The sequence below is a fragment of the Ambystoma mexicanum genome, chromosome 11 (assembly GCF_040938575.1).
Source record: "Ambystoma mexicanum isolate Mex_15411 chromosome 11, UKY_AmexF1_1, whole genome shotgun sequence".
NCBI classification, from domain to species: domain Eukaryota; kingdom Metazoa; phylum Chordata; class Amphibia; order Caudata; family Ambystomatidae; genus Ambystoma; species Ambystoma mexicanum.
Window position 1 is genome coordinate 1,439,705,812 of NC_090934.1, and position 26,639 is coordinate 1,439,732,450.

The following is a 26,639-nucleotide window of genomic DNA, read 5'->3' on the forward strand; positions in this document are numbered from 1 at the left end:
CTGAATAAAAATTACCACCCCCACCAAAATACCTAAAAAAACACACCACGAAAAGCTCCAACTACCAAAAACAAAAAAAAAAAACTTTCCATGGTATGAGTTTAGGTGGGGTCAGTATGGGGCTGGGGGGGTGTCCCCCCGCAACGCCCCGCTCACTACATTGTGCGGGGGTTGCTGGGGACACCTACCAGCTGCCACCAAAAGAAGGAAAAAAAAGCTGGGGGTTCGGGGTATCCCCCGCAACACCCCACTCACTATACTATACAGTATAGTGAACAGGGGACACCCCTGCAGCTGCCCAAAAAAAAAAGAAAGAAAACAACGGAAGTGAAAGGGAACCGGCACTGCAGGGTCGCAGCGTGAAGGAAGGAAAGGTAAGTAGGGTGATGAGGGTATGTTGGGGGTGTGTATGTATGTATGGTTTTCTGTTGGATGTTCGCATGTGAAATGTACAAACATTTGTAGTGCGTACATTTCCCATGCAAACATTTCCGTTGCAGACTTTTCCGCGATGGAAAAATCACGTAGATCCGGGGGGATGCTATATGAGGGAGATTACATTGGAGGGGAAAACATCTGGAGGGGGATTCGGGGTGTCCACGGATGAGACAGTATCCCCTTTTCCCATGCAGGATGAATCTCCCATACACATCTTAATGGCCTACTGTGATTCCTTCAGGAGAGTGCTGAATTTGTCTTAACAAATCCCCAGAACAGTTCTCCAACATTGACTTTCCCTCAGACCGTGTTGAAACCATTCCCAATATGTTTTCGTGCAAGTGGACAAAACGAAACTGCCATTCCCAGAAACCCCTTTTCACTGCGACGAAGAAGAGGATTTGAGAAATACAGATCAGAGTAAGTCCCAAGCACAAACAACGCTCTAGTTGAGAATAGACCTTTGCCCGCAACATTTAAAAGAAGCTCACAAGAAGGAATGGCAGACTGCTGGAGGGAGCGGGCTGCAGCTCTTCGAGAGGCTGGAGAACCGAAAGAAGCACGTTGGCGCCAACCGGCTCCTGCAGTCAGCAGAACAGGAAGACACTGAGAAGATTTCCTGCAGGAACGCAAGATGCGAGAACAGTGCTCCTGTGCGTTTGACGGTGAGAGGACGTCTTAAGAAGCTTACAGAGAAGCCGCAAGGAGAAGAGAAGCCCGGCCAGTGCCACGAGAGAGGTGCAAACTGATAGCCGAGCAGCGCGAAAGGGGAGAGGATCCAGCAGCTGTCATCGACAATCCGCAGACAGAACAGGAGAAGTCCCGTAGTGCCAGTAAGTCCACGCTAGGGCAAAGGGAACACCAGGGTGTAACTGGCGAGCATGCCGCATGTTAAACATTAAATAATGCAATACGAATAGAGCAAATTGTTTCTTGATACTAAAGTAAGAAGTTAATAGCATGGTTACGTCAAAAAGGAATCTTTAACAGACAATGCAAAGGTGGTGAACGATTGGAAGTGCGAGTAAAACACTAATGAGGAAATAAACTATGAAATAAAGGAATTAGCCAGGAGAGCTCCTGCGGCTCTAACAAGCTTCCAGTGCCCAGACGGAAGTTAACATTTTGGAGGCACATATTTTCATGTCTATGCCCTTAAATCCACTTGTTTAATTCCAATGACTAGGTTCATTCTTCGTCCCGTCTGATTCCCGGCCTGATTCTTTCCTTTCCCACTGGCTCAGCTTCTTTTTTCTGCGCACTGAGGACTCTGGGCATGGTATGCATTACAAGCATTAAATAATAATAATGTGATAAACTATCAAAAGGTGGAATCGCAGAAACAGACCATTACAATGAGTCCTGGCAGGAGTATACTAGGGAGTTGCAGGGTTATTAAACAAGAAGCCCTGGCAGGAGAGTATACTAGGCAATTGGAAGTGTGTGAACCAAGATTCCCTGACAGGAGAGTATACCAAGCAGTTGCAAGTGTGCTAAACAAGCAGCACGGGCAGGGAAGTATACCAGGTAATCCCAGTGTGTGAAACTAAAGAAACAGAAAACCCTGGCAGGAGTATACCAGGTATCCTGACAATCCAAGGGCCAAAGATAGTCATAGAAGTGTCTTTGATACTGAACAAGAGGAAAAGCCAAGAATCCTTATTGTCAAGAAAATGTGAAGACTAATCCAGAGGAAGAGGGACACCCTCTGGATTAAGGAACTATATCCATAAGAAACTATGTAGGAGTTATTTATGTATGAACACTTTTGAAACGCTTAAAGCCCAAGAAATGTCCCTTTTCATCTTAAGATTTATTTCATTGGACTGTGAAGGTCAGAATCGTGTTTTGGACAAAGACTGTTGATTTGGACACCCAGACACTGCAAGATCCTTAGTTTATAGTTCAGGTAGGGAAAAACCATCAGCGCAGGGACGGTGCACCCTTTTTTCAACCAGAGTTTCCTTACAGACCCTTCACAACATGTATTTAAGCTTTTACTTCCATTAGCTGAAGGTTTGCTTTATCTAAGGGGCCATAGGTTCACCTCCCAAAAGCCTTAGTCCAATACAAGTTGGCTTTACAGAAACCTCAGGGTGATTTGACTTTCAGATAAAGAGCTGAGGAGCGTGATTAGCCCCTGATGTAGAAGGGAAAAATGTTTTATGGGCAAAATGATGTTCGAATGTTACCATAACATTATAAATGAGGCCTTCCATTTCTTTTTAAAAATAATTGCGTCTTACCATCAATGTTAATTTTTTCCATCATGATATGCATTTGCATTACCCTGACAATGGAAATTCGTTTTTCATGTGGTCATTATTCTAAACTGCGAAATGCACACACTTCTATGGCAACTGTTTTTGTTTGTGCAAAGTTATCCTTTAGGCCTCAGTGATATGTAATGAAAGGCACTTCCGTGGCTTTGAATTTTGCATGCAAGGGACACTTTAGTAAGTGGGTTTCTCTTTCTTTGAAAACAGCATTTTTGATGTGGCAGTTGAAAATGAAATGCTGCCTTTTCAGTTCGGCAGTCATCTCTGTGTGCTTTCAATGTTCTGTATTTTAGGCCAAACGTAGCCAAATGCAGTTTCCTTTTGTCTTGAAAAATACCCCACATAGCATTAGTCTTTCAGTTGAGGCAGGGAACCACCTCTTAGAGTTAGGGAAAGTTAGGTTTTCTCTTTATTTTCTTAACACACTAAAAGTCTATAGCAACCACTATGCCACCTTTGTGTGTCTGTCTCCTCCTTCTGCACCCTTACAGAATATATGTAACTGATTATGTAACGTGTCACTAGTTACTTGAGAAATGTTGCATCTCATGTGCAAAATACATGTTATGTTCACCATGTACCAGAAACACTGCAAGGAACTAACATGATGTACTCTATACAGGGCACATCACAATTTTGTTAAGTGGGAAAAATACTGGGAGGGGGCTAGCACGGTATGAACTGGTTGCCAAAATTGTGTGGTAGGTGAGGAGATAGCAGATTTTCCTGATATTGGGCAGTTTATCAAACCTGGTGATGGTACCTACCTGCTTAAAAACATTCATTTTTTTCTTTGCGTATATATAATAGGAATCTTAATCACCAATTGTCACGTGTTTAATTGTTACATGTGATGATTATGATACTTTGAGTTTATGCTTTCCACACAAGCTATAATGATTAGTATGGATTACTCCATCATGAGAAGCACTCTCTATATCTTAAACCAGAGGACTCCATTATGTCCTGAACCTTAAGTATCCACCTAGTTTTGGCTCTTTCAGGATCACTGCTATTGATATAATAGGTTATTTATAACGTGCCTAATACCCAGAGGTTTCTAAGCGCGGACCCGGGGATCGAACCTGTGGTGTTCTGTCTCGTCTTGCTTCCAAGGCGAGCACCTTGCCCCCGAGCTATCCTCCAGAGACATTTTATGCACATTACGTTCTCCTCACTTGATAGGTATGCTATACTACACAATATGGCCCTCATACTCAGACCTAGAACAGCAAGCCTACTGACAATTATTTATACTCATATTGAAACCCACAGTATTTCATACCCAGTGCACAGTTTAGAGAACGTTATTGCGATGAACTGTAATCCATCATATCCCTTCTTCCCTTCTCCCTCAACTTCCGTTCCTCCCATGCATACATCTTTACATGTCCAATCCTTGGCGTCAACATTTGTCAGCTGGCTTGGCAAACCCAGTTCTTTTTTCTGATTCAGGAAGAGTTGTGTTACCATCCCACCAGGTGAAATCCTCCATAATACTGGGGCTGGCTTCAGGACATTTCAAGTTCATCACATGACCAATCAACAGCATCATGAAGTACCTTGTATTGGCTTCTCTAGATCCTGCCATCACAGTAAATCTGAGCTCCAGAGGAACAAGTTACTTTCTTACCTTGTAAAGTTCTTTTGATGGGATGTTCCTTATCTTTGATGTTACCCATCCCAGCTTGCTGGCCTCGGAACATTTTTTCAGTAGAGGGCGCTGCACGTCGACGTCCCTTGAGTCTGTGTCCCTCGACAGCCTCTGTATCAACGTCATGCGTATAAATAGACTTGAGCAGCGTCCGTTGCTCAGTTCCGTTTTGAAGCTTGAAATTACTTTGCATGAATTGGTTATTAACCTTGAAGGAGCGTAAGCTGCAACTACAAGGAAAGTTTTACTGCGGGGATGGATGGGAGGGGCGATAAGGAATATGTCGGAGGAACATCCCATCAAAAGAACGTTACAAGGTAAGAAAGTAACTTGTTCTTCGAAGGGATGGTGTCCTCTGACGTATTCCACATCTTTGATAGACTCCCATAGCAGTAGTGTAAAGAGGAGGCGGGATTAAAATTAAATGTTTCCCTTTAAGAATGTACAGAATGCAACACAGCTTTCCCAAATCTTGTTTCCTGACTAGAGGAGGAATCCAGGCTGTAAAATTTAGTAAAGGTATGTGCGGACGACTATGTGGCAGCCGCACATATGTCTCTAATTGCAATCACTCTTTGGAGAGCCGAAGAGGCTGCGATACCCCTGGTTGAATGAGCCCTAGAATGTTGAGGGGGCTCTTTTTCCTGCTAATTTGTAGAATGGTTAAAATGATCCACCTTGAAATGGTCTGTCTCGTAATTGGCAATCCTAATTTGTGCCCTGTGTATCCTACAAACAATTGGTCTGCTTGCCTTATTCTAGCCAACCTGCTAATATAAAAACTCAAGGCACGCCTTGGATCCAGCCGGTGTAACCTCTCTTCCTCTTTCCCTGGGTGGGGAGGAGGATAGAACGAAGGTAAGATTATCTTCTGAGTAATGAGGAATTCAGAGACCACCTTTGGGAGAAAATTAGGCTTCACTTGTAAAACAACCTTGTCTTTATGAAAGATTGTATGAGGAGGTTTGCAAGATAGAGCTTGTAATTCGCTCACTCTTCTGGCAGATGATATAGCCACAAGAAAGACTGTTTTAAGAGTGAGAAATCTTAATGAACAGGAATGAAGTGGTTCAAAAGGAGTACCCATTAGACATTTTAAGACTAGATTTAAGCCCCACAATGGAACTTGAAAAGGTTTTGGGGGATAAACATTATTTAACCCCTACAAAAATTGGATTACCAAAGGTAATTTAAAATATGAAGGCTCCTCAGCAGTACGCTTAAAGATTGGCAGCGCTGCGAGATAGCCCTTGATTGTACCAATTTGAAGACCTGAATTTGCTAAGTAAAGCAAGAACGATAACACCATTGGTGTATTGCATGAAAAGGGTTAAATCTTCTTTTCTCTAGACCAGCTGCAAAATTTGTTCCAACGGCAGCGGTATAAAGTTTTTGTTGCTGGCCTTCTGGCCGAAAGCAACACCTCCATGACGTCATCTGGGAGATCCCAATCCTTGTATCTCAACCTTTCAGAAACCAAGCATGAAGGTTGAGGGTTCCGATGTCTGGATGGAGAACTTGGCCTCCGTTCTGCCAGAGAAGGTCCTCTCTGTGCGAAAGACGAATTGGAGGACAGATGAACATGTCCAGAAGGTCCGGGTACCACGTTCTCCTGGCCCAATCCGGGGGCAATTAGGATCATGGCATTCCGAAATCTTCTCAACCTCCTGACCATTTGAGGAATGACAGGGACTGGAGGAAACACATACAGGAGTGGGAACTCCCAGTCCACTACAAACGTGTCCCCTAGAGCTCTTCTCAGAGGAAATTCCCTTGAACAAAACTGATCACACTTCCTGTTGATGCTGGTGGCGAACAGATCCACCTAGGGGATCCCCAAAGGGCAAAGATCGCTTGAAGGACTTCCTGAGGGAGCTCCCACTCGTGGAAAACTGTGCTCTGCCTGCTCAGATCGTCCGCCGTCAAGTTCTTCTCTCCGGCTAGATGAACAGCCGATAGAGAGATTCCCTCTTGAATTGCCCAAAGCCAGAGCTGCATTGCCTCCCTGCACAATGGCAGTGACCCTACGTCTCCTTTTGTTGAGGTAGTGCATGGCCACTGTGTTGTCCGTCATTATCAGGACATTCTTTCCCTGTACTGATGGCAGAAAAGCTTTCAGTGCTAGTCTGATTGCTCTCAGCTCTAACAGGTTGATGTGTAGTCTGGACTCCGATGGAGACCAACGACCGCTGATGGTCAAGTCATTGGCATGGGCTCCCCACCCTGTGAGTGAGGCATCCGTGACTACGGTCATTTCCAGTCATGGTTGCCAAAACTGTGCTCCTTTCGAGATGTTCTCCCGGCAGGCCAACCACTGAAGGTCTCGAGCTACCCTGTCCGGGACTTGAAGGAGAGCTGACATTCATCCTGAGAATTGCGACCACTCGATTCTTAATGCCCACTGGAAGGATCTCATTCTCAGGCGAGCCTCTGGCACTAGGAAGATGCAGGATGCCATAAGGCCTAGCAACCTCAAAAAGTCAAAGGCTGGTAGACGTTGGGCATTTTGAAACTTGGTGACCATCTGTAGAATATCTTGAACCCTCACCTCTGGTGGCAAGGCTTTTCTCAGGGAAGTGTCCAGGACTGCTCCAATGAACTGGAGTCTCTGTGATGGCATCATCTGTGACTTCTTTAAATTAAGGGAGAAGCCCAGCTTGTGAAGGAAGTGGCAGACATAAACTAGCTGGATCTGAGCTTGTTCCGAAGATACTGCTCTGATCAACCAGTCGTCCAGGTAGGGGTAGACGTGAATCCCTTCCCTCCTTAGACTTGCAGCCACAACCGCCATTAGCTTGGTAAAGACCCTCGAGCGGAGGTCAGCCCAAATGGCAGAACTCGAAATTGATAGTGAGAATTGCCAATTGCAAACCTCAGATATTTCCTGTGTTTGAGATGGATTGGCACATGGAAATAAGCATCCTGAAAGTCTAGAGATACCAACCAGTCCTGAAGCTGGAGGGCCTGAAGGATCTGAGAAAGAGTTACCATCTTGAACTTGTCTTTCCTGAGGAATTTCTTCAATTCTTGCAAGTCCAAGATGGGTCTCGATCCTCCGTCCTTCTTTGGTAATAGGAGGTAGGGGGAATAGCAACCCTTATTCATCTCCTCTATGGGTACCAGTTCTATGGCACCCTTATCTAGCAGGTCTACAATCCCCTGCATAAGGAGCAGGTCTGGAAACTTCAAAGAGTTGTTCCCTGGTGGATGGCTCTGAGGAATGTGTAGAAGGGCAGGCAGTAACCTTGGGCAACTGTCTCCAATGCCCAAGCATCTGACGTAATAGCCTGCCATGCTGCCAGATGTTGAGTTAACCTGCCCCTTACTGGTATCTTGTGAGGAGAGACCTCAGAGGGGTTTAGAAGTGGCTGACGCAGATGCCGAAGGTAAAGTGGCACCTGCTGCGGTTTTTGCACCTTTTCCCCGTCCACCACAGGTAAATCGTCTCTGGCCTCTTTGAGCTGGCTGTCCTCTGCCTTTTCCAAGTGAGGAGTAAAAGCGAAAGGACCTACCCCTCCAGGAAGCTCCTGAGGGACGATTTGGAGTTTGCCGGATTGCAGCCCCAAGGGATTTCTGCCTTGGATGTCTGTAATTTCTCCAGGCTGTCATCAGCCTTCTTCCCAAATAAAGAAGTGTTGTCAAAGGGCATGTTCAGAAGTCTGGCCTGTACGTCTGGAGCAAAACCAGACTTCCGCAACCACGCAAATCTGCGGATTGTGGTACTTGCCGCCATGGCCCTGCTGATGCTGTCAGCAGAATCAATGCCCGTTTGAAGGGACTCGCACATTGCATCCTTTCCATCCCTGACTATGTTTAAGAATGTATTCCTTTCTTCTCCTTCTGGAAGACAGTCAGCGGCAGATGAAGCACACTCCCAAAGTGTACGGCTGAATCTTGCTAGCGTGCGAGTGGTGTTAATTGACTTAAGCACCATGCTACATGCCGAAAATACTTTTTTGACATAGCATCAAATCTTTTATCATCCCTATCCTGTGGAATAGTAGGGTATGCTGACCTACTTTTAGATGAAGTTTCTGCCTGTACAACTAAACTCACTGGAGTTGCATGCTTGCTCAGATATTCCGGATCTGAAGCCGATACCCTGTATTTAGCAGAAAGTGTTTTTATTTACTGCAGGGATAACTTCAGGAGTTTCCCAATTTGCAGAAACTTTTCTTTGTAGAGCAGTATGAAAGGGAACAACAGGGTCCTCCTGTGGACCTTTATCTAAAATATCAGTAAGGTCATCCTGCTGAAAAGAAGGTGTAGGTGTAGACCACCCCATGAATTCAATTATTCTGGCCATTATAATCCTATAAGGGGTCTCAGCATGCTTTCCAGGGTCTGGTTTAGCAAACTCTACTTCTGGAGAAGTATCTAAACCACTTGCCTCATGCAGAGAATCCTGAAGGTCTTTTAACCTGTTCTCTTCAGAGATTAATTCCTCTGGCATGGGTATTGTAGTCCTTTGTACACCAAAAGATCTCTCATGGTTGGAATCCTCCCCTTCCTCATATATAGAGGACAAGGCTCTAAAGTAGTCAGATCTAGGATATGGTTTAAAACTAGAGCAGAGGGAGACAAATTGGTTGTCACAGGTTGAAAAAACATTGAGGTTGTCGGCGTGGAAGTAATTGGCTTTGACAATCCGGAAAAAGGCGCTGAGAAAGTCTGAAGAGACCTCCATGCACTCGAGAGGATTGGAATCCTACTCAGCGTCATCGAGATTGTCAACGGCATCCTCGACGTCATGGTCGAAGCTCTCAACACCTCCACTGGGAGTCGTAGTGACAGTTGTAGGTTTGTCTTTTATCGGCATCGACAGTGGTGTCGAAACAACCGATTTATGCGTCGAAGGACCCTTCAACAAAGGCGTCGATGACGCAGATTTATGAGTCGAAGAAACCTTCGACGACGGCGTCGATGACGCGGTCTTACTGTTTTTACTCGAGGGTTCATGACGCTCTCGAGTAGCTTCCTTCGCCAGGTTCAACGACTCGCAGCGTTTTGATCTTTCGGGTCTTTCACCCAGGGTATCACCATTAGACGTCTCCGAGGGGGGATCGAGGCCGCTTTCTCGAAGACGCTAAGCATTTTTTTATGGAATTCCTCCCACTTAGCTGGAGAGCTGTATTTCGTGGGGCAGGTGACCCTTTCTGGGGAGGTAGAGGAAGAAGAAGGGGAGATCTACAACGCGTCTTCTTGGAGTGTTTTGATCTCGAAGACTGATGAGAACTGCTTCGAGATCTTGAACGGGAATGTTTCTTTTGTCGACGAGGAGACGAATGTCTCAACTCAGCTGAAGAAACTTTCGAGGGAGTAGAAGTTTTAAAACTCTTACCTCTATCTAACTTCCCCTTACGCTCCTTCAAGGCTTTCGCCGTCATGGACATACAGTCCTCTCATTCCGAACAGTGATGCTCCGACCCCAGGTACCACAAACAGACCCTATGAGGATCTGTTAACGACATTTTCTTCCCATAATCACAACATTTTTTGAAACCGGACCGTGGGGTTGATGGTTCGGATGAAGAAGCCATCGTATTAAGATAATCTTCGAAGAATAAAAGATTTTTTCTGAAGAAAGTAACTCAGCGTCACGTTTCCGAGGCCCACGAAACGCGGAAAAACGGAACTGAGCAACGGACCCTGCGTGAGTCTATTTATACGCATGATGACGTCGGCGCCGATACGGAGGCTGTCGAGGGACACCGACTCGGGGAACGTTGACACGCAGCGCCCTCTACTGAAAAAATTTTCCAAGGCCAGCAAGCTGGGATGGGTAACATCAAAGGTAAGGAATAAGTCGGAGGACACAATCCCTTTGAAACTCCTTTTCTCAGGAATACAAGAGGTAGCGTAATTTATCACCCACGCATACCTACATCTAAAACGTTTTTCCATCATCCCCATTCCCTTGCTCTCTGCCCTCAGACTGTTTAATTTGAGTCTCCCTCTTCACCACCTCCATTCCCATCCTCCCCTCCTTTCATTACCACCTACTCCTACCTTATCCATTGACCAAGGACAGGCAACAACCCTTTTGGGTTGCAATACCCTAAATATTCAGACAAGGCTAAGTGCTGTAAATACACTACTTTGGTGGCGGGCACAGTACAAATACTTAATAACATAACTAAAGTGGTTTTAAGCCAATTAAACCACATATGGGATAGGCATCTAATCATAAGGTTACAAACAAACCTCAATGAAAATATACAGACCCTGCCGAAACACTATTTCGAGTTCAGGTATTAGCCACCTAAATAATCACAACAGATGTTAGGAAACCAGCCCTTAAATTGAGTGGATACAAAGTATGTGCCCCAAAATATGGAAAAGCACCTAAAAATAATGTTCTGATTACATTACTATTCCACCATGAAGAATTCGGAGTTTGTCCAAAAAGTTAAAGCATTCTGGATTAAATTGCTTTAGTTAAGACATGCAAGTCACAGAATGCTTACATAATGAAACAGGATAACGTGTAGACTCATGCCAAGTTACATGTTTAGTGTTAGGTTAATGTTGCGCAATTTAAGGCACGTGTTGCTTTTCTATTTATTTTCTTTCTATGCTAAGCACACATTTTCTGGTTGCTTTACAGACACCACATTTATTTTTGTACCATTCAATATGCAAAAATCACAAACGGTTAGGTGACATGGAGCCATGTAGATTGCATGCTTTAAAATGTCATGCAAAACAAAGTTGTTCTGAATCCTGTTGATTCGATGCAAGTAAATCAATCATTCTTCTGTTCATACCAGTGTCAAGTTATTCCCCTTTCAAGATAATGTTACTCTGCGTTAGTGGTTAGTGAACAAAGATTAACTTTAAAGGGGTTCACTATTAGTGATGTAGTTGGATGTTAAGGAGGATTATAACAGCTAAACATCATCCACCAACTGCAATTCATCATCAAAGTAGGAGTCGGGCGCATCCCATTCGCTGGTACATGGTGGCCAAAAGAGGTAAATGCATTTTTAAAGCCCTTGCAAAAATAAATAAATAAAAAGCCAAACATAACATACATGGGTAGGTTTTAAGATCAGGAAATACCTTCTTCACATCTGCCAAGCGCTGCTTTTTAGGGACATTCTTTTCTTTGTTTTCGGCGGAATCCTTCTGGGATTTCGAGCCCGTGGACTCGTTTCCAGACTCAGACTGACTGCCAGTGTCTGCACTAGTGTTCGATTCGCTTGCATGACCCTTGGCGCGTGCACTCTGGTGCTGGCTCCCATGCTCACTGCCGTGGTCGCTGTCAGACTGACTGCCAGAGTCAGAACCCGATGCAGAGTGGTTGGATTCTTCCGACGCCGAATGGCTGAACGTGGGAGAAAAGCACGAAGAGAGAAGTAAGACCTAACCAGCTGTGAAAAGTAGCGATGAACTAAAGTTGCTGCATATTGAATTGCCATCTGTGGTTGCAAGATACTTTAAGGAAATCTGTGTCCACTCAAATTTCACACTAAAAATCCAAATAAAAATCCTTGCATGTGTAGCATTACGAAATAGAAACCAATGCAGGATTTAGATACCTTCTTAATTGAAGCGTACTGGTGAAGGTAAGAGGGTGATCGAGTGTCCAAGTGGTAAAGCAAAGTCTGATTGTGGAATAGAATGGAAATACTGGCATAAAACAAATGCCATATGGTTACAATACTAAGAATTTTGAGAAGTATCTTGGAAACACAGAAGAAACATGCAGTTTTTATAAACAAAGCAGTGACAGAGCAAATGAGATTATAAACCAACAAAGGCTTCCCAACATTCGTACATCACGTCTTGATAAGCTCTACATGCACAGAGTGGTTCTTCATGAGACCATACCAGCAAAGCATATTCTTAAACTCTGGTGGCGGGAAAGGGTCCCCGGGAAGGGGGAGGGAAGGAGGATACATTTTCAAGTAGCTTTCATGCAAAAGGTAGTTGCAGGAAGAGAGAAAAATAGCACTACAAACTCTGCGCTGATTGAGGGTTGGGACACAGAAATAGGGATCCAGAGTCAGACTAGTGTTTCCTACCAAGGAACCATTGTTGCTGTGGACAAAATGTTTGGGCACTACTTCTATATTTTAGGAGCACAAAATTAAATCTCAATGATATCTGCACATACAAAAGCTTTGGCAAATATCAATGAACACGTAGCAAAAGTATAAACACAATATTGATGCCTCAATTATCTGTACTGTGAAGTAACCACCAAGGTAAGTTACAATGTGGGTTTACTGGTCAGATTAATTGTATAAGTAGAAGAGTAGAAGTAATACCGGGACATCCAGTACAGCAGCTCCAACTGTAAACCCTGGAATCCTAGAACCCCGACACCACCACCCTTTCAGCAACCCTTAAGGTTCCACCATGACCTCACAGTCATCACACACCCAGCAGCAAGAAACCCAACAGGAGATTACTACATACTCCTCTCTACACTCTTCACTCTGGTGCTAGCTCATGATTTCATGCACTTTGTCCAAGAACGCTGACCACTATGCACAGCCCTGGATTCTCATTTGGTCTCTAAAACTCTCTCTTCCTCTCTCCCCCTCCTCCTCCTTTCTGCTCTTCCTCTGGCCCTTCTTCAGCCACCTCTCCTCCCTCCTTCTCTTCCTTTCCCCTGTTCTTCCCAGACAAGGTTTCTAGACAAGTCCATTCTATGAAAGTCATCAAAACAGGTTCACATTGAAACCCTGGCTCCTGCTCTGGCTGACTGCAACCACTCCTTCGCCACTGAAGTCTTCCCTTCCCCCCTGAAGCACTCCCTTGTGCACCCTCTTCTTAAGAAACCCTCTGCCGAACTGTCCTTCCTGGCTAACAATCGCCCAATCTCCTCCACTCCTTTCCTGGGCAAATTCCTGGAAAAGCTGGCCATCTCCCAACTTAATCTTCACACTGAATCTGTTGGTTGTCTCCATGACCATCAGCCTGGCTTCAGAGCTGCCAGAAGCACGGAAACTGCTCTCCTGAACTTGTATGAAGACCTGCTCTCCAACCTCGATTCCATCACCCCCCTCTGTCCTCTTCTTACTTGAACTCTCTTCTGCCTTGGACACAGTCAACCATGCCATCCTGCTCAACCGTTTCTGTGATAACCTGGGTGTCACCGATCAGCCCTGACTTGGCTGACTTTTCGTCTCTGACCAACCCTCCCAGGTCCAACTTCGGACCTTCCTGTCCTCGGTCTTTGCATGAGGTGTGCCCCAGGGGTACAACCTCTCTCCCTGGCTGTTCAACCAATACCTGGCACTTCTTGCCCACCACATTGCCGCTCTCAACCGCAACTGTCAGTGCTATGCGGATGACATGACTCATTTTTATGCTCCCTTCTGCCATCTCCTCTCCTTTTCTCATCTCTGTGTCTGCTTTCCAGGAATGGTGTGCCGCCAATGATCTCGGCCTTAATGCCAGTAAGACCGAGATTCTCCTCATCGGCACACCTGCTCCCTTCTTTCCTGTCACTCTCTGGCCGGCCTCTCCTGGGCTTCTTCCTGCTCCCACCTATGAGGCTAAAAACCTCAGGGTCATCTTCGACTCCACACTCTCCTTACATCTCTGACGTCTCTAAGAAGTCACACTACTAGCTGCACCTCCCCAGAGGTATTCTTCCTTTCCTCTCCTTCCCCCAGAAGCTCACTATCTCCACAGCTATGGTTCTCTCTAGGCTGGTCTACTGAAACAGCCTCTTTCTAAATCTGCCTGCCTCTACTCTCCGCCCTCTGCGACTCATCCAAAACAGGACTGCGAGACTTGTCCTTGGCCTTAACCCCAGGGATCGTTTCTCTCCAGGATTGAAATCTCTGCACTGGCTGCCAGTGGCGGTGAGAATAAAGTTAAAAATCTTCTGCATTGTCCACAAGGCCTATGGGGGCCTGGGACCTTAATACCTTCAACTCTCTCTTTCTAAATAACTTTCTTCTCAAGCTCTTCGCTCATCTGCCTCCAACTCCCTCAGGGTCAGTCGCTTCTCCAAGCAAAAAGTTGGTGGTAGATCTCTTTCTTCGGCTGGGGCCTCCCTGCCTCTCTGCTCCGGAAGCACCTCAAGACCTTCCTCTTTGCTTCTGCCTTTTCTCCTCCTCTCCCCTGCTGATCTCCTGTCTGAAAATGAAAATGCACTTGTTACCTAGCTACCCTCTGCTCTCAGGCCCATGCCCCCTCCTTGCCAGTTGCACACCTGCACTGCCCTCCTGGCAACACTTGCTCTTGGGGGCTGTTTCTGTATCGATACAGCCCCGTACCAGCACTTGACACCCGATGACTGCACTTACCCTTACACTTGCCACCTGCTGGCCGCACTTTTTATCTATTGTTTTATTTATTTTGCTGTTTATCCTATATACTGCACAGCCCCCCCCCCCCTCAATTGCACAATCTCAATGTCACCTGGCCTAGTAAGATTGTTGTCTGTCTTACCTTGTTCCCCCTCCCTTGCCTCTTCGCGCCTTAAAACACTTCTGTATAGGCGCGTTATAAATGCCATATCATATCACTAACATGTTTATGTACCTTCGTCCCTTACTCGTCAATCTTTCAATTGAAAAATGGATTCAGTTTACCCAAAGATTAATCAAGTTATGCAGATGTGTAAGGCGCTGCATTTGTGCACAATGGTTCTAATACAATACTTCACTTCTCACTATATAGATGCAGCCCTTTATTGTACTCATTATGAAGAACTAACGGGCCTTCTGCATCTTATGTGCGTGTACCTGCTTACTGAGCCATAAACTAATCCACAATCTCCGCATTGAACATTACCGGGCCTGCTGGATCGTGTCGGCCCTAGCCTACACTCACAATTTCAATTATTGTTTAAAGTTAAAGAGTTTAAAAAACCGAATCAAGGTCTGACCAATCGTGACCCGTTTGTATGGTCAGAATATACAACGCCACTAATTGTTCAAATGCCATAGCTCAAACAAGTACTGGCAAGGCCAACAGTTTGGCCTTTTGTGTAGGCATGGGAAAGGCACTTGTGCCAGGCACAGCCATAGTGGTATTAACTACCCATTGTTGGGAGCAGGTGCAAAATGGTGCGAGTACTTGCGCATCTAATGCAAGTGCCTGGCAAAAGCTTAAAACGTATGCAGAAGCCAAAAATGTTGGCTTTGACAATGCTTGTTTTTAACAGGACTTCAGTGAAGGACACGCAAAGTGCTTATAAAATCGAGTGGCTGGAGGAAGGACTGATTAGACATTTTTATTACACCAGAAGCGGTTTTACAACTCCAATTAAGTCATTAACTCTCAGAAGGCTACTGTGATGAATCCAATGGAGTCATCACAGATTCCACGGTGGTGACCCTCTCCCATGTGGCCAGGCGGAAGCCGCTACCTGATCATGACCCTGGGGGCGGCTTTATGAGTTAGCATAACAAGGTAGTGTGAAAATATATTTAGCCCTAAGCTACTCCATTTGTTCTCTTGTTGAAGACTCCATTTTGTAAAGAGTCTTTACTTTGTAATATTTGCTGAATAGACAAGAAAAACTGTGTTCATGGCCTATGTGCCGAAGGTTAGCAAAAACATGTTATTGCAGGAATAGTTCGTCTTTGCAGCAGCAAGGTGGAGCTTTAGCCCCCAGCAGCAAGGACTAAGATAAGATCTGGTCAGCGTCTCCTTATCTGGAATGGCTAATCTTGCAAGGCCTGGTGGCCGTGCAAAGAGCCAATGACTAACCCATCTTTTATTGGACAATTGTGTACGTAACGGGAAACCTGTGATAAGTCACACGAACTATACATTTTGTGAACGGTGTATAACAACCGCCCCTCTGACAAATTGCTCACTTCTTCTACTCTCCCCGAGATATGGGTCATGGTCGAACCTGAGCCCACTCGAGTGAGATAAACTGTTATGTTTATCTAACTCTGGGTCTGATAGTCTCATTTATATTGATTAACTGGGATGATAAGCAGTGTGAAGGAAATACAAGCTGAGGCCACGGCAGAAGAAATTGAAGAATGGGGGTCGGGGCCAGCCACACTAAATGAAGCAGCATGTTGGGTTGATCAAACTAAGCAAAGATGGATGTTACATAATGCACAGCCCAGCCCACATTAGCACTAAAGGCATTTATAAACCTCTAGACCCAGTATGGAGAAACAACATTCCCAAAGTAGCTGAATGAGTACAGCAAAAGTGCATGGTTTGCTTGTAACTTAACATTGGAAAAAGAACCTCAGTGCCAAAGGGCAGTCGATCCACCTTCAATGCCATTTAAGTAATACATTTCGATTTTATAGAAATGGAACAATGTCAGAATTACAAGTATGTTTTGGTAGTGATCTGTGCATTTAGCAAATGGGTTGAGGCTTTTCCTTTGAAGGACAACACTGGCAACCACAAAGGTTATGCTAAAAAGAGTAATTTCCCCGTTTTGGATTGCCTCTTGTGATTTGGTCCGATAATGGACCTCATTTTACAGCCACAATAATACAACATGTGTGTGATGGGTTACAGATCAAAACGAAATTCCATGTAGCCAATCACCCACAATCAGCTGGCTTAATTGAGACACATAATGGCATACCTAAGAACAAACTAGCAAAGGTTTGGGCACATAGTGGCTTAAAATGGCCTGATGCATTACCACTAGCTTTATTGTCCATGAGAATTACAGTACAAACTAAAACTGGCCTCTCACCTTATGAGATTGTAATGGGTAGACCTGCCAATGTTTGGAATGCTCCTAACAAACTATCAGAGAGCGAATACCTGTTGTTGCTTGATTATTGTAAACAGTCGACTCAAAAATGTGTTTGATCCATCAACAGATTCGGGAAACTGCCTTATAAATATGTGGGTCCTGGTCATACCATACAGCCAGGGGACTACATGTTGATGAAAAATTTCCTAAGAAAGTCCAGCCTCATTGGAAAGGGCCATTTCAGGGCCTGCTTGCCAGTCAGACGGCTGTCCGAGTGGAAGGAACTAAACATTGGATACATTCAGCAGCACACCTGAAGCTTGCACCCGTGCCTTTGCCCTACGATAAGTTGGTGGAACAGGGAGTTGGCGACTGTGAAGGTTAGTACGCACAACAGTACGTATCCTTCAGTGACAGAGAATACACAGATCCAGGCTTTAACTATCCTAAGGGTCCGTTGGACTCTGAGATGCCGGATTTGTTCGAGGATCACTCCGTGCAAGGTGTAACTCTTTATAGCCTGCGTAAAAGGAAAGAATAGGGAAGGATTTCAAAAGGCAGGAAAGTGTGGCACCTGTTAGGGAGAATTCTCAGAAATGTGCTAATTCCCACTACCTTAGAGACCCCCAGCAACTTTGCTGGATTTTGAATATTTGATTTTTATTTATTTATTTAAAATCATTTTATTTACCATTTAACATACAAGAGAAAAGTTACATGTACATATCCATTATACCAGAGATATGCATTCAGTTTGTATAATAATTATAACAATTGACTGAACCTAGCCAAACTTAAATCCAAAATTTAAAACCCACACACACTACCACAAATCGCTATCTTATAGTAGAAAATCAAACATCTCAAGACAAAAGACAATACAACACCAACAAATACAACACACAACATAGAGTACGAAAATAATAACCTCCATCTATCCCAGTCAAAAAGTGCAGCATGCAATCAGTAAACCTCAACTGTATAAGTCATTGAAGGAACCCCAAGTTCTAAGGTAATGCTCCTCACTCTTCTGTTTCACTAACATAATTCTCTCGTAATCAGAAAAAGTACGGACATCACTCAGCCATTCATCCACAACCGGCTTTTTCCGCGACTTCCAAACTTTTATTATTTATTTAGCCGCTACCGCTAATAACCTATTAATCCATCCCGTTCTCACACTGCCAATGTCCCCTCTCTCTCTCTACTCAACAAGAATATCGTTGAGTAAGGTGTTCGCGGTAGGGAGTCTCCTATCACAATATCTAAACTGTTCAAAACATCCCTCCAAAAGATGGACACCCTTGAGCATCACCAAAGCATATGAAGCAGGCAGCCCCCACTAAGATCACAACCCCAACAGAGATCATTATCCAACAATCAAGCATGGCCATTCAAGTAGGGTTCCAATACAATCTACATAACATTTTCTGTCCAACATACCTCAACCTAAATCCAATTTGGACTGCACCCCTATACCAAGCAGACTTTCCCATTCCCCAGTAGGAATATTGATGCCAAGTTCCTCTACCCAATCCCGGCGTAATTTTTCCAATTACTCAACATGAGAGTTATCCAACGGCATAAGTCTCATGTATGTTGACACTGCGCATGTAAGAGAACGTATAACATCACAAACCATAGGCCTCTCCCTCACTGGTTCCCTTAACATTCTCCGTTGTTCAATTAAAAGGGAAGTCAGGTCTCTATATCGTGCACGTTCCCTACCCCCAAGCCCAAAGGAATCTCTGAGGCGTTCAAAAGATATCATATGATCACCCTCCCAAAGATCACATTCTAAAAATGCCCTTACTGATCCAACTTTGCCAACAGAGTCTTATTGCTATTTGTAATCCCTCATTATGCCACAAGGAGGCATCGCAATGCACCCATATGTTTCACAGTAGAATTCTATCGAGCACATGTCACGTAGAGCATAAGGCGAACAGCGTACTCTCAATGATATGCCAATAAGGCATATCACTATCCGCATCAGAAAAATAGAACGCTGACTTTTTTAGAACAAACCCAGCACAATAATTCATTAAATTAGGATATCCGAAACCCCCTTTCTTCACAGACCACAGCAAAATGTATCTAGGAATCCTAGGTCTATTTCCCACCCCCCAAAGGAAATCCTGGAAGACTGTCAATACTACCAACAATCTTCTTAGTGAACTTCAACGGAAAAGATTGGATAACGTAAAGTACCTTTGGCAAGAGAACCATCTTGATGGCATTTATTTTCGCCCAGAGCCCGAGCGGTAAACAACCTTCACTGGGATAAACTACTGTTTCCCAGAGCAGTAAAGTGAAATTTGACTTTACTTACATTTGCAACTTTCTAGACCAAGCACACACTATTTTACAATAGGGTGCTGGAAGGGTTACCTAGTATCCCCTTTTGTGTAGCTTCTCATGTAACAATTTTATGTTACCCTTTCCTCACTGAACGGCTGGTGGCAGTGGTTTCATTTTAACTACTGTGGTGTGCATTTACCGTGGGCTGCGGTTGCAGCTGCAGTAAAGCACCCAAGGGTGCCATTCTTGTCAAAAATGGCCCTGGTCTTTTTTCGCCATTTCTTTGTGGAAATGTCCTTCTTGAGATTTACTCTGCACGCCAAACCAGGTTTGGTCCCTTTGTTCACTTTGTCTTTGGCGGGATCCACAAGTGAAGCCCGCCTCTGGCTCCAGGGTGTCTGGGGTGGGCAGGAAGTGAGGGAGGTGCCCGAAACTCCCTGTGCTTAGTCTCATAGGAGACCCAAATGCACTATGTAGTGATTGGCCGGCTGACTGTCCGGCAAGGACAGCCACCTTGCTGGGTGACTGACAGCTAGGCTGGAATGAATGGGAGAGAACTCAATAAAAGGCAAAGCTTTTGGCTTGGAAGGCAGAGTCGACCACTGGACGAAGGAACCAAAGAAGAACTTGAAGAGGACGCCTGCTGCAACTCCTGGACTGTTGGTTTGCCCGGTGAAGCCCTGCTGCTGTGCAGATAACTCCAAATTCTTATCGACAGAGAAGCCCTTGCAAGGACTTGTCCCCTTGAGTTGGTGGGACCAATCACCTCCAAAGTAAGCCACCTCGGAGCTGGTTGAATTTCCTCAGAGTTGCTGCTGGAAACCGTATAGCCAGGGAGAGGAACACCAGATTGAGTGCATTGCTTTTAAGCTGGCTTAGAGCTCCAGGAAGATCCTCGGACTCCCAGGAAGCAGGACTGACCGAGCCCGATCCCCCTCAACAGAGTGCGGGACCCCAGAAGCAAGGCAAGCCCATCTCGACAGCCAGGAACCACAGTGTTGCTATTTGGGATAGATGCGAGGAGCTGAAACACTGAACAGCCACTGATTTGAATATTGCCGGTTGCGAGCGGTGACCGTCCCATTGCAGTGCAGGAGTCCCCAGAAGTCCTCCCTCTTGTCCCCACGACTGAGGAACAGTGAGATCTGCAGAGCTGCTCAGGAACAGAAGTCATCTGCTGCACTTGTTCTTCAATACAAAAGGTATTGTAAAAAGTCTGAGACAACTTACCTCTTGCTGTAGAGTTGCATGCATCTTCTACTACTTTTTCTACTTACCTATCAGAGGTGCTTCATCGTATATAAGACTTTTGCCCATTGACTTTGGCTTAGCCTATTATCCTGAATGACTGTTTAGGGATCCAAAAGTATTTGCCTGCTTAAGAATATTTGTGGTATCTTGTTTGTTCTAATCACCTTTTCCTTTTACCACCTTCTAAGGGCATTCTAAATGCCAACAGTAAGATATTAATGTCCCCGGCACCCTAGTTATTGAAGTCATCTGAGGGTGTAGGTTGTGACTGTGGGCCATCCCAAAAGGGTCTTTACTGATTTAGAAACTAAGTGTGTATAGTATTGAGGTGTATTTGTGTTACTATTATATAGCTCCCTTCTAAGGAAGGCTTATTCTAACTGACTGATAAATTAATAATCGTTTTTTCATGAAACCTTGTGTGTAAGAGTTTGTTTGAACACTTGTCACTGTGAATTTGAACACTTGTCACTGTGAATCTCTGTGTAACTCCCCTACAGTTCACATTGACCCCTTTTGAGATAAGCCTGGCTGTTCAACATGCTACCAAAACTGTTTAGTACAAGCTTATACCAAAGGTTGGGGTTCCTATTACCTGTAGTCAGGGTTGTTGTAGTGTTCCCAATGGGTACTGCATACTGTCTTGCCCAACAGCACCCTGTGCTGCACCCACAAGAAACCAACGGCGTTCCCTCCATACTCCCCATAGACACCTGGAGGCAGATGGGAGCAAGGAACCCAAGACTGCAATCAAACAGGTCACGTGGTCATGTGCCACCAACTGAGGAATTAATAAAGTCTGTATCAGCAAGGCTTCTTAACGGACACTGAGAACTATGTACCCTTTGGGTAACCAGTGGGCCATTGCCTATGATAACCTGAATAATAGACAGCCATGGACAACGAAGACAAAATTTATTATTTTGGCGATTGTTTATTTTGGTATTCTGTTTTTTTGAGTTCTGGAATTTGGAGGAGACGGTCCCTATGCATAACCTATTGCCTGTAACTTCTACTACACTATCGCCTCTGGTTAAATATTACACCATTCACCCTCTTAAGAAAAGGAGAGTGGGATATCATACCTTTTTTAAATCATGCTGAACGAAACCCACCAGGTTTTAAATAAAACAGACTGTTCGATTTGCGCCCAATACCCCCAGCATTCAGAGCATCAAGTGTCCTGGAAAGAACATACTCCCTGGTCACCTCTTGTGCCGCTATGTATACCACCTTATTTAATCAACCTTGTATAGGGGATGGTGGTGAACGCAAAAAGGGGGTTGAGTCATAGGGCCCAAACCAGCTTAGCCTATCATTGCAATAACACTGTCCTGAGGGACCTAAACTGTTCCTGGGCTACCCATTTTGATGCAGGAAAAGAAGAATGAACCCCTTATCCCTACAGAGATTTGGATCACTCAGACCATATACCAGATTTTATTTACCATGGGTATAAGAACTTGACCAATCTCCAGAAAACTGTCATCCCTAGGTATGCATTGTATGGCATTTCACGGCCCCTTTTATGTTTCTCCAAGAATGGCAACTTCCCAGTAGGCCATAGTGCTACATTGGAGGTATTTACATTGTGCCACACAGCACCTTCAGGGAAGTCGTCCAGATTTCCTAAAGTTTTAAACACCTTCTCTGGGATAAACTACTGTTTCCCAGAGAATGTAAAGTGAAATTGACTTTACTAGTCTTTCCAAATTCTTAGACCCAGCACACACCACCTTACAATTTTTTTTTTTTTTTTTTATTTAGTTAATGTGATTTTATGGTTATACATTTGACAACCTTTGATCACATATTTAAACTTCACATGAATAAAAAACATACAAACTGAACATTTCATGAATATAAATGCAAGGATATGGTAGTTTCATCTAATTTAATCCTGCAAGCTGTCTCTTTATAATAATTAACAATTTAACAAGGGCCAGAGTTATGCGTGTCTTCTCATGAGATAATATCATTTGCCACCAAAGGTTCTTTTATCTATGTCCATACTTCTTGATGGCATCACACATTATCACCGATCTCTGGCTCTCAAAGACTGAGCACTCCATTACCAAATGTCGTAAGTCTTCAACAGAGTTTTCTTCATTACACAAATGACATGTTTGGGTTCCTGCTTTTAGAATCTAACACCAGGCAGTTTCTTTGGTTTGAATCAGATTTAGTTTAAATCGTAGAAATTAATCTAGAAAAAAATCAGTGAGGAAATATTTTCAAATAGTTGGGGGTGGAGTGTGGTTTTTGACCGATTTCCCATAATTTACCATATCCTTTGTATTTGCGTCTTTCTTCTTCGGTATTAAACCAATCCAACAAGTAAAGTTTTCTTTTGATTTTATCAGGATTGTTCATTAGAGTGTCATTGGTTTCCTGTACGTGATGTAAAATAGTCAGACACTTATCTTCCCATTCATTCAATGTCGGCTCGGACTGGGTCACTAAAGCAACTTTCAGAAATGCGAAGCCTCCTTTCGGCTGATCATCTCTACATTTCCTGTAGAAGGCAAGCATTTTCCATTCGGCAACTGCAGCCAGAGATGTCAGACCCAATTCCATTCTTATTGATTGCATGGGGGTTCCCTTTGGCAGTCTCAATGTTGTTTTCCAGAAACGCCCTTCCAATAATGACCAGTTTTTTGCATCAAAACTGAATGAAGTCTCTGCTCCATATGTCAAAATGGGAACGACTTTGGCTTTATAGAAATGGATCAATGGTATGAAGTTGAAATTGCAATTTTTTTGTCAAATTTTTGGCTAAATTTGCCAAATTATTATTATTATTATTATTTTTAATCAAGGCCTGTTGTCTTGGTGCATCTATCTTACTTGAATTTAAACAAATTCCCAGAAAGACAATCGACTATACAACTGGAATGTTCGTTCCCAATAGCGACCAGTTCAAACCTTTAGCTTTTGTTCGATGTTGTCGCAGCCCCAGTGGCAAAATGGCAGATTTTTATGGATTCATTTTAAGGCCATTCATTTTTAGATAATTGTGTAAGGTATTCAATTGCTGCTGGAGGCCTACTGGAGTCTGGTGTATGAGGAACACATCATCAGCATACATGAGGCGATTCACTTTCGGGTTAGCTATTGATGGAGTAAAGTGTCTGATATCCTGAAAGGGATTGCCAACATCTGAGGTGAAAAGATTAAATAATTTGGATGCCATGGGGCATCCCTGCTTCAAACCTCTGTTAATATGGGTTTCGTCAGCAACACTGTTTTATTGAGCTGTATTTGTATTGTGGTGTTTTCATGAAATGCCTGAATTGGAGCCAATATAGATTGAGGGCATTTCCACTGTAGTAATTTGGCCCAGAGGCGAGGTCGAGATATAATATCAAATGCTTGCGTAAGGTCAATGAACGCAATGTAGAGTTTGTAATCTGTGTTTTGTTCAGTTCTACTCTTAAGTAAATTTAGAATGAATATGTTAAGTGCAGTACCGATTCCACGCACAAATCCCGCTTGCCATGAGTCCACATGATCGGAACTTTTTGCCCAATGTCGTAGCGCTTTGAGAATGAGAGTGCCAAAGATCTTGCCAGGGGCGTCAAACAGCGCTATGGGGCGATAGTTTATAGGTTCTACCCGATCACCCTTTTTGTGGATGGGGACTATGACGATTTCTGCCACGGTGGTGGAATTTGATTGACCTTAACAATGTAAGTAAATAAGATTGATAGAAAATTCACCCACTGTACAGCATCAGCTTTTAATGTTGCGTTACTGAGACCATCTGGACCACAAGCTCGTGAGGTGGATAGCTTATTGATAATTTCCACAATGGTTTCAGTAGAAGTATCTATTAAGTGCCATTCTATCGCAGGTTTCGACACATGGGGTGGATATTCACCATTGTTCAAGAAGGAGTTAAAGTGGGCAATCCATTTCTCTGGAGCTACGGGTGTCATAACTAATGAATCTTGCTCTGTTTCTGAATTGTTTATTATTTTCCACATCTCAGCTGTATTTTTGTTTTTCAGTGAGGAGAGCATAGTTTCTGCATCTTTATAGATAAGAACCTTTTTGTAGCGTTGCATCCAATTTCGATGGTGTTGACAGATTTTATGTTTTTGCATCAACGCGGTAAGGGATCTATCTTGTTTTAGGATGTTCAATTTCTGTCTCATTAACTTCTTTTAGGTTGCAATCTGCGCATCAAAAGTGTGAGTTGGATGGCGATGCACATTTCCCATGCCTTTTTTTCGAATTTCAAAATAAATTCATATAATCAAGTGTCTCCACTGGCCCTTTCACTTGTGGTGAATTTATCGAGGTTGTTAATGCAGTAGTTAACTTTGATATTTTTGATGCCGGAATTCTTAAGCGATTTTTACCCATAGTTACTTCAAGAGTCATTGACTCCATATAATTGTCTCTGCAAGTAACTGGGAATAAGGCTGCAGACAATAGATTGTAGTCACGGTCAGGCATATGAATCACTTTTAAAAAAATAATAATTTTATTGATTTTATTTCAACAAACAATACAAACCAAACTTGCAGTGCGTACAATAACATTATAAACCTACATCACTTCAACATGTCCACTGCTTCTCCCCTTCCCTCCCCCTCTTTCGAGCCTACTCCCTTTCGTGTTCTGTTTCTGCATCTTGTAATAAGGATTCCTCCTCCATGATTTCCGTTGGGTCTCGTATTAACCCAAATAACTCTGCTATTAACTGCTTCCAGGCTATCAGGGTCTCAGCCTCTCCACCCCCATACTGCAGTTTCCGCTTCGGCCCATTTCTGTAGATCTTTCCAACATAATTCTATTCGTGGTCTCTTGCATGCCTTCCACCCCATGGCAATTCTCCTCTTTGCAAGTGCATACGCTAGATCCTTCAATTTACTCACATGCTTGAGTTTACGTGGTCTCGGAAACCCTCCCATCAAACAGACCCACACCGTAGCTACCACAATCTTGATTCCTTTTTCGGCTTACCTGTGCGCCACCTCACCCCAAAAACGCTCAATGACTGGGCATGACCAGAACATACGCACCATTCCGGCATTTTCCTCATCACATTTGGGGCATGATTGTCGTCCAACGTTTTTAAAATTGGCTATTCTCTGGGATGTCATATACGTCCTATGGGTTACGTACAGTTGTATCTGTTGCAGTCTTGCATTGCTCAACACTTTTGTGGTACCCTTGGGCTCGTTCCCACATCCCATCACTCATTGGGGCCTCCACTTCCTCTTCCCAGTCCCATCTTAGTTGTGCCACTTCCTTCCCCACCTTGGACATCATCAGCTCATATATTCTGGATATCTCTTGTCCCCCCTCTGCAATGTCATATAGTGTGTCCACGGTAGTGTCCAGTTCTTCTACTAGTATTAGTTTGGACCACGTCTCCTTGATTCTCCGCACCATCCTATGGTATGTGATATACTGGCCCATGTGTAACCCAGTTTCCTCCTCCAACACAGCAAAGACCCTTATATTCCCCTCCTGCCATATATCACTCATGGTTGCTATCCCCACCTGCTCCCAGTGTTTCCTAATCATCATCCTTAGTTGCTTGTCTTTGCCCGCCAGCGCCACTAGTGGTACCTTCGGGGAGCATGGGTATGAATTCACCATCAGATGGCAGGCCCTGCACCATATCTTCCACCCAAGTATCATCATCTCTGGATGCCCTTCCATGACTGGCCTAGGTAGCCACATCATTTCCCACAGGAAGTACGGGACACAGTCCTGTTTGAACAGCCTGGACTCCAAGGTTGACTCTTCAGATAGCCATTTAGCTACATATTGCAGCTGGCTTGCTGTGTAATAAATTTCATAGTTTGGCAGTTTTATGCCCCCTCTCTCATATGAGTTTTGTAGCTTCCAAAGGGCCACTCTATTCCTCTTCCCATGCCAGAGGAAATCCATGCACATGCCTTCTATTTTAGCAAAGGTCCGCCTTGTTCTCAGGTATGGGATATTTCCAAAATAATGCAAGAGTCTCGGTAGGACCACCATTTTCAACAATGCCCCTTGTCCCATCATCGCCAAGGGTAGCTTCACCCAAAACTTCATGCTATTTCCAATT

At 44.1% G+C, this 26,639-nt stretch overlaps 1 protein-coding gene across 4 annotated transcripts in view; it reads right to left on the bottom strand.

Moving 5' to 3' along the window:
* CHD2 (chromodomain helicase DNA binding protein 2) overlaps window positions 1-26,639 on the bottom strand; it is a 1,289,637-nt gene that overhangs the window by 1,187,588 nt on the left and 75,410 nt on the right. For all 4 annotated transcript variants that reach the window (XM_069625070.1, XM_069625072.1, XM_069625071.1 and 1 more), the window contains one exon: window positions 11,434-11,698. In XM_069625070.1, coding sequence (XP_069481171.1) covers window positions 11,434-11,698 — 265 coding nt within the window. The remainder of the gene's footprint in view (window positions 1-11,433; window positions 11,699-26,639) is intronic.